The sequence below is a fragment of the Sinocyclocheilus rhinocerous genome, unplaced genomic scaffold, assembly GCF_001515625.1.
Source record: "Sinocyclocheilus rhinocerous isolate Xijiao unplaced genomic scaffold, SAMN03320098_v1.1 scaffold950, whole genome shotgun sequence".
In the NCBI taxonomy this organism is placed as follows: Eukaryota; Metazoa; Chordata; class Actinopteri; order Cypriniformes; family Cyprinidae; genus Sinocyclocheilus; species Sinocyclocheilus rhinocerous.
In genome coordinates, this window is record NW_015637169.1 from 515,713 (window position 1) to 529,097 (window position 13,385).

The 13,385-nt window shown below is 35.6% G+C and overlaps 1 protein-coding gene across 1 annotated transcript in view; it reads right to left on the reverse strand.

Annotated features, from left to right (window-relative positions):
- Positions 1-12,567, reverse strand: part of mgat3a (beta-1,4-mannosyl-glycoprotein 4-beta-N-acetylglucosaminyltransferase a) — a 15,657-nt gene extending 3,090 nt beyond the window's left edge. The window contains exons 1-2 of the mRNA XM_016563783.1: positions 12,488-12,567; positions 849-1,050 (exon numbers count right to left, since the gene is read on the reverse strand). Of these exons, the coding sequence (XP_016419269.1) occupies positions 849-1,050; positions 12,488-12,513 (228 nt within the window). The 5' untranslated portion in view covers positions 12,514-12,567. The remainder of the gene's footprint in view (positions 1-848; positions 1,051-12,487) is intronic.
- Positions 12,568-13,385: the final 818 nt, after the last annotated feature.

Here is a 13,385-nt window from a genome sequence, read left to right on the forward strand (position 1 = left end):
CATGGAGATATTTTGTAAATTTCCTACCGTAAATATATCAAAACTTAATTTTTGATTATTAATATGCATTAAGGACTTCATTTGGATAACATTAAAGGCGATTTTCTCAATATTTAGATTTTTTTGCACCCTCAGATTCCAGATTTTCAAATAGTTGTATCTCGACCAAATATTGTCGACAAACAAACCATACATAAATGGAAAGCTTATTTATTCAGCTTTCAGATGATGTATAAATCTCAATTTTGAAAAATGGACACTTAAGACTGGTTTTGTGGTGCCGGGTCACATATAGTTGCGCAGAAAAAAATACTTACACATTTACATACCTCGGGTCTCTAGCGACCCTATACACTTTTTTACAAAAAATTTATCAGAAAACAGGCATTCTTTTATATTTTACTATTTTTTCTATGTTTATAATGAATAGTTTGAGGAATACTAATAAAGTTGATGTCTAACTTTAAAAAATGAAGGAGGGAGAGTGTAGAGAATGATGTACCGGGTCGCTAAAGACCCGAGGTATGCATTTAAGGGTTAATCGAACCGGTTGGGTCACATGGTCTTGTTTACAGACTTCAGCTTATGCCCAAGATATATATAGCTTATATATAGCTTGTTAAAGTCTGTAAACAAGACTACGTGACCCAACCGGTATAGTCCAATTTTAAGGCCTAAGACAAAATTGCTTGGTTTCTGTGTAAAACACGTTACATTTAAAACTCAACACAGACCCCAAGTGACACATTAAAACCTTGCCCAAAACCCAATGAGTTTTCAGGTCAGGTAACAGGCTAAGAGTTCAGACTGAAACCCTTAGACCTCGAGACGTTCCCTTTTGACTCTACCTTCAGGTGGCTGTGGAAGTCAGCAGCCGGAAAATTCCAGAAGATATCACTGAACATCTTCAGAGACTTTAGATGGGTGGAAGGAGCGGAGAGCTCCTGCAGCAGTGAAATATTGTGCAGGGCTTTGTAGTAATGAAGGAAGGAAATGACACAAATCCCCAGTAAGCACAACAGGAAGACTTTATGCCTTCTTATTCTCATCCTGTAACACAGAGAAAACTCTGTTAATGTAAAACATAAGCGTGTCACTCAAAATCGTCTGGCTGTCTGAGTGTCCTCTCAGTTCAAAATAACAGCTAATTCAATAGCGGCAAGCTAACGCAAAGACACTTAGCGATCTCTTTTTGCAGCGGATCACGGGAGTTGTTTAGAGACGAACTAACACGATTTAGTCCTTAATCATTTTCTTCTCTTACTTAGGTGTTTTTGTCTCAGTCCACGAATAGATTAGCAGTGTTGTGCAGCATTAGCAACCATGGGAAAGACTAGCAAACGGACTCGAGCTCTGTGTGAACAGCACTTTACAATGTGTGTGCAATTTGATCAAAATACACTATGCAAATCCAAAGATATTTTATCTGATTAGCTTGCAGTATGATTTGCATTAAGCAGACTGGAATGGTGAATTTTTATAGACATATTCATCAAACATGAACAAAAAAAAAGAGTATTATTCAAAACTCTGTGGTAATCTTTACATAGGTTACAGTAACTGTTGGAGTTGTCGAGAGCCAAGAGATAACAGCTTCTACTGACTGTAAAGACTGTTTTTTTACTGTTCATTTAAACTTATTTGCTGGAACAGCATCTTAGGAGCAATACATGGTTTGGTGATTAGATGGTGATCAAGCAGGACTAAGATCTCAGTAACTACAGGTGCATCTCAATAAACTAGAATGTCGTGGAAAAGTTCATTTATTTCAGTAATTCAACTCAAATTGTGAAACTCGTGTATTAAATAAATTCAATGCACACAGACTGAAGTAGTTTAAGTCTTTGGTTCTTTTAATTGTGATGATTTTGGCTCACATTTAACAAAAATTATGGTCATCCCGACTGAACCTACAAACTTTGTTAGCAGACAAGAAACTTCTATACAAGCTTTTGGAGTTACATTACAACTGTAATAATTCTAACTATTATTGCACAGTGTAAATACAACAGTATTTAAAAAAATATTGATTTTATAATAATAAACAATTAAAAATATGTATGGACTTTTTAAATTATTTTTATATTAAATAATATGAAAAATGCATGAAAATTATTTTAATGAAAAATACAGCAATAATTTAACATAAAAAAGTAATAAAAGTATAATATAAATATATGTGTTTTTTTCATGGTGGGGGTCAGGGAAAATTTGCAAAGCAGGTAAAAAAAAAGGCCAGCATAATCTTTGTTAGCAGACATCTTTAATGTGTTCATACACTCTGTAATTTTGCAGAAAATAATAAGCAAATGTTTCCACCCCAAACAAAAACTTTGAGACAAATGGACCTGGGTGGAGACCAGAAGAATCAAGGAAGAGGTTTTACTGCTGCAACATGTTACATAAAAAAAAAAAAAAAAAAAAAAAAAAAAGGAAATGAAAAAACTACAGACACTGAAAAGAGTTGGGCATGAACCAGGGTTTTTATCAGTAACTAAAACCATAAAAAACAACTTTTTCATTACTTAAAATAAACATAAACTGAAATAAAATCTAAAAAACCAATTTTATTTCAGCTAGTTGTCATTGCAACATTTCTCGTTTTCATTTAGTTGAACTTGGAAGTATTAAAGTAACTAAAACTAAAACATTTAAAATATATATTAAAAAAATGAAAGCTAATAAACATGACAAAAAGCACAACAAAATTGCTAAAACCTTAACTAAAATCAAAACAGGAAATATAAAAATAAAATCTAATTCAAAATATTAACAAAAAAACTGTAAGAGTTTTTGTTGCTGATTAAGGTGTAGCATATAACTGAGCTTAAAAAACATCCCAAAACTACTGTTACAAAGCTCTTTTTATCAATGATAATAAAATGACCCAGTCATAAACTTAATGTGAAGACAGATCCTCTGACAGGACACTGAGAGAGGCTGAGTGAATAATTCACCTGACCTGTGAGCTCAGTTTTTCTCTTATCACCTGTTTTCTCGCCTCCCAGCGTTAATACTGAACAGGATCTACTGCTGAACTACAATTTATATCCTTAAATATCATGTTTAAGCATGGTTTTATATGGTACGAAGGTCAGTGTTTGACCACATGATAAATCATCTTTTTCGTCAATCATTAACAAAAAGATTAGATTATGGCTGCTTTCCAATTTTGATATATATATATATATATATATATACACACACACAATATTTAAAAAATTGGCAGCCATAAGTTCTAACAATTCTATATTTAATACTACTACTAATAATGATCCTTTAATTTTAGATTTAGAATTTTGTTTTGCGTGTATTCATTTAACCCATATCATTTCTACTTGTCTAGAGGACAATTTAAAACAAAATGATACAGCTTACCTGACTTTACCCTATTAAAACCAGTCTGCTCGTTTCCAGTCTCTTGAAACCACAAAACTTTTTTGTTTTTTTTTATATTTTTATATTCATGTCCTGAGAGCATGCTGCCAGTCTGATAAGAACCATCCCTCTAAAACAACATGTTGCATCAAAAGCACCACAAAGTTACATTCACGGGATGTAAGTATGGGCGTAGTTTGTGCTTGTCTGAGCTTGTGATCATGTCATGTATCCTGACTCCCTGCTTAACTTCTGACTGAAGGTCTTGTTTTGGTCATAACTCATGAAATACAGGTGGGGCAACACAATGCTACTGCTTAAGGTGTGACTCAGGACAAATAATTGAGCTTAAAACACATCCCAAAGTTATTGTTACAAAGCTCTTTTTAGCAGATGAAGTAATGGAGAAGATTAATGGAGAAGGAGTTGGAGAGACCACATCCATAGGGTAAATAAACAAAATATTACATAAATTACAATTGATTTTGAAATAAAATTTGAAATAAATAAAAATTGATATATATATATATATATATACACTGTATATATATATCATTGGTCACATAAAAAAAGCATTAGATATGTAAGAACAATGGTGTTTACTGTCAAACATGTAAAACCTGTGCTGTGGCGCTTTGCCGTGCCATTTTTTAATCTGAATGGTAATGCAAATAAGATTTTCCTTTTGTGTTTTACAGAAAAAACAACATCATACTGGTTTTCCACAATATGACGGGGAATGACAAAATGTTCATTTTCTGAGAGACATTTCAAAAGGACAAGACAGACCCCTCTTATCTTTAGTGCTTGTTTACAGAACAGAATAAACTATAATGTTGACCATCACCCAATATTCACACTTCCTGTTTCACAATGTGTAAGTAAGCGTGTGTGTATGTGTGTGTTTCTTCAGAGGGCACCAATGCCAGGGGCACAATGGCTCCTTTTTTCTTCCAGACTCCCCCTCTTCTAATTCTCAAATGTCAACTTTTTTCTCAGCCTGTACAAAAGCTCTCTTCTCTTGGTTTGGGAACCACACACATACACACGCGCACCCATACACACACAGCACACCAGCAACCTCCTTTGCTATACTGTAGTGCTCAATAAAGAGGATTTCAGTTTCTCTTTGAGACACACACACACACACACACACACACATCTAATTCACTTCATTGGAAACACTGTTGGTGGTTTTTAGGGGCATCATCACCATTCAAACAAAGCTATGTTTGGATATATATATATATATATATAAACACATACATACATACATATATATATATATATATATATATATATATACTGTATATATACATATACATATACATATATATATATATATGTGTGTGTGTGGGTGTGTGTAACACAGCATTTCTAAACATAATAGTTTATTTAGGAAGCTTGGAATGTTTGTAATACAAATAGAAACAAAATTATAACCAAGAATAAAAAAAAGTCTACAGGTCAAAATTATTAGCCCTCTGATGTTAATAGTCAATGGTGTATTCATTTTGCTTGATAACAGCCTTTAGTCATTTGTTGTAGTTCTCAACCAGTTTCAGGCATGTCTCCTGAGGAGTCGCAGCCCATTCCTCCTAAGCAAACCTCTCAAGCTCCTCCAGATTTGTTGGTCTCCTGGCATGGACTCTGGTCTTTAGTGTGCCCCACAGATTTTCCATTCATGCTGGAATACAAAATGTCGACCCAAACCATCTTTTGTTGCAGATTGCCTGAGGCTGTCTTTCAAAATCTTCTCTTAGTCTTTCGTTTTCATGATTCCTTTGACCCTGATGAGATTCCCAGTTCCAAACGCACTGAAACATCCTCACAGCATTATGCTCCCTCCTCCATGTTTCACTCTGGAAACGGTGTTCTTTGGGTTGAGCACCTGTCCCTTCTTTCTCCATACATTGGCAACATCTCTATGGCCAAAGAGCTCTATTTTTGTCTCATCTGACCAAAGGACACGTTTCTAGTATTCATACTTCAAACTTCAGTCTAGCTTGGAAGTGTCTCTTCTTCAAAAGAGGAGTTTTTCTGGGTCTGCAACCTCGCAGTCCATTCCTGTCCGGGCCTCTAGTGTCCGTCTTCGTTGAGATATCAATCCCAGACTTGACTAAATCATTCGTGTCTTGGCAGTTGTTCTTAGGTCTTTAGAAACCTCTCTCAATAGTTTTCTTTACAAAGTTTTTGAAATCTTTCACTTCCTGCCTCTGTTCTCCACTGTGTGGGTCTCTTCAAACTTCTTGATAATGATACTTCTTGATAATGAAAAGTCAGCTGTTTGCAATGAACAAAGATCATTAACTAGATTTAATTATATCGCAATTGTTAATTATATATAGAACAATTGTGAAGGAAGATAAATGATGATATTATAGAATATGAATAAAGTTAGATAATACTAATAAAATGGCTTGTCAAAACAATCAATGCTGGCTTACCCTTACGAAAAAGAAGTTTATTCAAGTGTGCTATTAGTACAGTATACTACTTTTTGGTAAGGGTAACCAAAAAGGTTTTAAAAAGGCTGTAAGAGCATTATATACTTTGAATAAACTATACACACATAGACAAATGGATGGATATTAAGCCACGTGGTGTGATGAAAATCATGTCCATAGCACAAACTGTGCAAGAAGAGTCAAGCAGCAAAGTTTAGTACTTGAAATTAATGGCAAATAATAAATAAGCAACAATAATAGTGATGCTCACTTTAGCAAACAGCACTAAATCCTCTATTGCTCTTAATAAACACTCATACAGGTCACTTGCAGTTTAATAAGTCATTCTTGGCTGATTATTACAACTCAAATATTGTTTCCAAAGTAGCTACTATTTACTACACAATTGAAATCCACAAACACACCCTTCTCTGTGTGTTCTTACATGCACGGCCAACGATGCAAATACAGGAAAGAGAAAGATGATAAAGAACTGACAAACATGACGCAAATAGGCTTATATCAGGTGGCCATATCTGAATTGTTATGGGTATAAATCCAATCTGCTTCATCTGCATACAGACATATATAGCAGAAACCAAACAGCTCATTAAAAACGCAATCATATCCAGAGCTATTTGCTTAAAGCAGGTGTTTCCTGACCACAAGAGCTTTTGCACTCATTTCTAAAAAAAAATGAAACGGTTTAGAAACAACATTATTTGACTCATTTTTTTGCATTGGAGCTCAAAGGCTTAAACTTTCAAGTGGTGTGGATTGTCTGAAAACTGTCAAGGTGGTCCTGTTGTACATGCTTAACATTTGTTCTTGTGTTACTTAAAACACCATCAGGCCACCCACAAATCCATTCACTGAAGCATACTGCACTTTAAAATAGCAAACATAAATTAAAATTAACTGGACATCAGCAATCACATCTGTATATATTGTATCTTTCATTGCTGAGTCACGCCTGTGAAATAATCTGTTTTGGATGGACAAAAATTCTGATCAAAAGTCTATACTTGTTTAATGGCAACGTCAACTAACTTTCAAGACACTCTTCAAACTGTTGCTTGAGCACGAGAGCAGTTGATCTGGTCTGAGAAAACGGACAGTTAAAGAGAAAACACTGAAAATGCAAAGGACGAACTGAAGCATTTTGTAACTTAACGATGCACAAGGGTGTTAACATCTGACTGTTTTGCAACAATACAAAATTTGCACAACTTGTGGTCACATAACAGAGTTTCACTTTCACAAACTCCCTTGTTTCTCCTCTACAACTCTGCAATGCGAAATCCACAAAGTACAAAAGTACGGTGCAAACTCTGTGTCTAATGTCACAGCTGTGTTGCACAAAAGTGGTTGCATTCACATATTTGCATATTATTCATTTCAGGCCTTTCAAAGTCACAGGCTATCACCCTCTGGTCATCCAAGATGTAGATGAGTTCATCCAAACAGATTTGGAGAAATTTAGCATAATTACATGACTTGCTCACCAATGGATCCTCTGCAGTGAATGGGTGCCGTCAGAATCAGAGTCCAAACAGCTGATAAAAACATCACAATAATCCACAAGACCATCTGTCCATTAATTAACATCTTGTAAAGTAAAAAGCGGTTTGTTTTTAAGTCCATAATCTATAACAACGCTTCCTCTAGTTAAAAAGTCCATCCCCTTTTGTTCTCTCAATCACAGACATATTTGTTTAGAACTGTTTTCACTTGTAAACAGTGCTTGAGCTGAGCATATTTCTCTCCTGATTCAGACGTGACGACTTTTTCACTGAAGAAAGCAAGATTACAGATAGAGAATTCATATTTTAGCCTGAAGCAATGGTTTGAAGAAAAAAAAATGTCTGAACGATGGAATTGTTTATTACAAAGATGCAGCTTTTCACTTCACAAGGCATTAACTGATGGACTGGAGTGGTATGGATTACTTGTGGATTATTGTGATGTTTTTATCAGCTGTTTGGCCTCTCATTCTGACGGCACCCATTCACTGCAGAGGAAGTGACAATTGGTAAGCAAGTGTTATGTGATATTAATACTAAATTTCTCCAAATCTCTTCTGATTAAGAAAAAGAAAATCATCTTTATTTTGCAAGCCAAAATATAATGACTTGCCAAAATATGCTGAGACAGACAATGGGGTAAAACAAGAGTAAAAATTTCCAGTGCTTTTACAAAATGGAGGAATATTTAAAAATGGAATGGACAGATAAGCTGACCTCATACGTCATTCCCCCGGAACTGCTTCCGTGTACAACAGTGAGCGCAAGCTATTCAAGTGATTATTACGTTTTGAATATGTACAGGTGCATCTCAATAAATTAGAATGTCGTGGATAAGTTCATTTATTTCAGTAATTCAACTCAAATTGTGAAACTCGTGTATTAAATAAATTCAATGCACACAGACTTAAGTAGTTTAAGTCTTTGGTTCTTTTAATTGTGATGATTTTGGCTCACATTTAACAAAAACCCACCAATTCACTATCTCAACAAATTAGAATACTTCATAAGACCAATAAAAAAAAAACATCATAAAAACATTTTTAGTGAATTGTTGGAAAGCATTCCTTCTGGAAAGTATGTTCATTTACTGAACATGTACTCAATACTTGGTAGGGGCTCATTTTGCTTTAATTACTGCCTCAATTCAGCGTGGCATGGAGGTGATCAGTTTGTGGCACTGCTGAGGTGGTATGGAAGCCCAGGTTTCTTTGACAGTGGCCTTCAGCTCATCTGCATTTTTTGGTCTCTTGTTTCTCATTTTCCTCTTGACAATACCCCATAGATTCTCAATGGGGTTCAGGTCTGGTAAGTTTGCTGGCCAGTCAAGCACACCAACACCATGGTAATTTAACCAACTTTTGGTGCTTTTGACAGTGTGGGCAGGTGCCAAATCCTGCTAGAAAATGAAATCAGCATCTTCAAAAAGCTGGTCAACAGAAGGAAGCATGAAGTGCTCCAAAATTTCTTGGTAAACGGGTGCAGTGACGTTGGTTTTCAAAAAACACAATGGACCAACACCAGCAGATGACATTGCACCCCAAATCATCACAGACTGTGGAAACTTAACACTGGACTTCAAGCAACGTGGGCTATGAGCTTCTCCACCCTTCCTCCAGACTCCAGGACCTTGGTTTCCAAATGAAATACAAAACTTGCTCTCATCTGAAAAAAGGACTTTGGACCACTGGGCAACAGTCCAGTTCTTCTTCTCCTTAGCCCAGGTAAGACGCCTCTGACGTTGTCTGTGGTTCAGGAGTGGCTTAACAAGAGGAATACGACAACTGTAGCCAAATTCCTTGACACGTCTGTGTGTGGTGGCTCTTGATGCCTTGACCCCAGCCTCAGTCCATTCCTTGTGAAGTTCACTCAAATTCTTGAATAGATTTTGCTTGACAATCCTCATAAGGCTGCAGTTCTCTCGGTTGGTTGTGCATCTTTTTCTTCCACACCTTTTCCTTCCACTCAACTTTCTGTTAACATGCTTGGATACAGCACTCTGTGAACAGCCAGCTTCTTTGGCAATGAATGTTTGTGGCTTACCCTCCTTGTGAAGGGTGTCAATGATTGTCTTCTGGACAACTGTCAGATCAGCAGTCTTCCCCATGATTGTGTAGCCTAGTGAACCAAACTGAGAGACCATTTTGAAGACTCAGGAAACCTTTGCAGGTGTTTTGAGTTGATTAGCTAATTGGCATGTCACCATATTCTAATTAGTTGAGATAGTGAATTGGTGGGTTTTTGTTAAATGTGAACCAAAATCATCACAATTAAAAGAACCAAAGACTTAAACTACTTCAGTCTGTGTGCATTGAATTTATTTAATACACGAGTTTCACAATTTGAGTTGAATTACTGAAATAAATGAACTTTTCCACGACATTCTAATTTATTGAGATGCACCTATAAGACCGTAATTAGCTGGTTCAGCTGTGTTTAATTAGGGTTGGAGCTAAACTCTGCAGGACCGAGTTTGAAGACTTCTTGCATTGATGATTCCATGAAGAACTTGTAACCAGTGGTGTATAAAGTTAATATATACTGTATATATATATATATATATATATATATATTTTATTTTTGATTTTTTTGATTAGCAACATTGGCTATTAATATTTTCGAAATGTACTGCTGTTTTCAATTTCTTTAATATTGCAGAATATTAAAGCAAATATAAATATATACACGTTCTGTGCACCTGCACGTGCAATCATTGACTTGTTAATGCTCATGTTCATATCTGCCATCAACCATCCTTCTCTCTTTACATCGCTTTTAGCATTCACCACTGAAAAAAAACAAAACAATCTGCAGACCACTAAACCTGACTACCCAGGATTCATATCGAGGCAGAGTAAAGTGTGACCTAGATGATACTGCAGGGCTGCCAACTTTCACATATTCAGCGTGAGACTCACAAAATTGACACTTTTCTCACGCTCTCACGCCACACATCCATTTTCTCACGCAGTCAAAAGCACCCCCAGTTAAAACGCCAATAATATGATATTGGCGATTTGGTAAACACTCCTGTGCGCATTTGTGTTTGCGCTCTGGAAAGCATCAAAAGATTCTATTTACAATGCGTTTTCGTAGCACTGAGCAATGTAGCCAATCACAGACATACCTGTTGATTTCTTGAACAATTTTGATTGGCCATTGCGTTCACTCACCTCTAAACGCTTGATTTTTTCCCCTGCATGCTCGGGAATCCAATTTCAGTTTCAATATGGGGTTTATTGGCATGACAATTGTTACAATGTATTACCAAAGCATAGTGTTTACACTGAATCTAGATCAGATAGGCCTATGTAGGAAATAAAACAATTTATAAAACGAATAATAAAAATAAAAAAAATAATACATGCATGTATATTAGGGCTGTCAAAAAAAAAATTTGAATTTCGAATTTTCATCGAATTTTAAATAAAAATCCACATTCGAATGCAAAAACGTTGCATTCGAATTTTAGGTGTGCGTCAGGCAGCCAGCCTTATCAGTGGAGCACGAAATGCGACGACGATGTAAGTGTCATTGCATTTTAATGCTTTTGTTAGCCTGTCCAGTTGAAGCCACTAGATGCGGCGCTGCTACGTTGTCAATTCAAAATATTGCAGAAAAAGAGAACAATCAATGCGGAGAAGATCTTGTTTACATCAAAACTGAAACCAAGCCGTTCACACAGAATGCATATTTATCGCATTTTCTAGAGGGACATCTATCACCGTTGCACTCGCGTCTCGCACAAGAGCACAATGTTTAGAAAGCTATGTAAAATGAATGTAAGTTCAACTTTTAAAAAACATGTCTCAAGACTTTATTGCGGTTTTCCCCATCCCACTGCATCTCAAGTTTTTAAATTAAGAAAGTACTCTTTGTGATTGGTTTTCAGTCCTTTGTATTAAACTATACATACATGCATGATGCTGTTTTGTTTCTAATTGTTTAAGCAAATGTATTAATTATATATGGTTTATAAACATAATTTTAACCATTATGCACTTTTTTTCAAAAATAGTCCTGTTATTTTATTATGCTTTGAAGAAACGTGCATAATATTTTGCTCGATGCGCCCTCTTGTGGCCTCAGGAGAGAAGCCAACAGCTTTTTCCCCCCTAACTGAAATTATGCCTATTAAATTCGAATATAATTCGAATATTGGTAATATTTAAGTAAAAAAAATTTGAATTGAGTTTTTCAGCCATTTTGACAGCCCTAATGTATATACATAAAAAAAAAATAGAACAAATCAACATTTTAGAATTCTATGAACAATTTAGAATTCAGTCTCACTGTAAAAGGAACTTTTGCGAACCGAAGTGACACCTTTTTAGTCATTATTAAGTAAGGGCTATTCGCGCACTTTCTAGGCTAAATATAATCCGTTCAGAATTTGAATAAAAGTTTTGTTTTTCGTGCTGCTAACGGCCATATCACCTGTACAAGCAGCAAGATTTCGGTAGTGATGCGGGATTCATTTTCGAATGGGAGAAAAAATATGATTTCTCAAAACAGATGTTCAAGCAATGCATATTAATAAATTAATAGAAAAATATTAGAATTTTCGTATTTTATTGTATTGTTAATAAACTTATTGTTAAAATGTTTTATTGTTTTGCAATTATTTATATATTTATAAGTAATGACTAGTGAATCTTGCAATTCTTTCACTGTACATTGCTATTCTTGTTGTGGTAAAAAGTTAATAGTTGTGCAGCAGTGCAAGTTATTTGACATAATTCTATGATAAAACACAGTACCATCATGACATTAACTACTAGATGTCAGACAAAACTCTCCTGACAGGTGTTTTATATAGGCCTATATATTTTTTTTTGAACTCCAAGTTGAGCTCAAAAGTTAGCAGCCCTGATGACACACGTGAGTGTGCAAAAGGCCATTTCAACCACCATACTACAAGTAGACAACTCACAAAGTGCACTTAAGTAATTTGACATTACTGTTTATACGGGTTTTATCATTGTTGCGATGATGTATGAGCTCTCTAACTTGAATCAACTGATTAGATGCAGAAACTAAGAATCCATATATACTGAGAATTACGATCTAAACACCATCGGCGGAAAACGCAGCGAATCTTTCTCCAACACAGCTTGAGTTTGCGGTGAAGTATCTTACCTGACAGCCAGGTGTGACCTTCCCATGCTGCTCCTGCATGTGTCCGTTAGTTCGTTTGGCGTTAATAAAGCGTTTCTCTGTGTCTCGCGCTCTTGACTAGACTCGTGCAGGAAACTAACTGAACGCACGCGCCCTGCTGAGGCGCGAGGACTCTGAACAGAAGTAGCGTGACTTTTATGGGTAAATTATATTTACCCACTCTCTCCTTAGCTCGGTTTCTCCCTCTTTATGTCTCAATTGTTTCGGTGTGTTTTATTGGCTTGTCAAAAACTAGCCTGTGACGTTGATGTGCCCTGGGCAGAGATGTTTCAAAGCCCCCAAACACATTATTTTCACAGTTTGCACTACACACACTGTACACATGTGCACAATACAAAATACCAAGGTCAAACAAACATACATACATACAACAGGCAACAAAATCCATCTGTAAGTGAGCAGGTGTGTGTGTGTATAGGCGTAGGGGTGCAAGCATATCAACCTAAGAGTTTCTATAAAAGTAATAGATAGTAAGAACAACCAACAATAATAATAACAACAACAATAATAATACTTAACATATACATAAAATAATTAATAAATAAGATATATCTAGAAAAATATAATAGATAAAACAATAGTAGAAACGAATAATAATGGCATTGATAATGACAATAAAAATAATAAACTAATTAGGCCTACCTCAAGACTGGAAGAGGGAAGGGGGCTGGCGGACAAGGAAGAATGATAATAATTGCAGTAATTGTATAGTTAGCAGTAATAATACTAATGCCATTTGCACTACTACAACTAATAATAATAATAATAATAATAAATATAGCTGCAAGCAGCAATGACCGGGGTTCAAGCACATGAAGGCATTTAAGGTGGTATATTTTAGGGTCTAGGCCAACCTGGA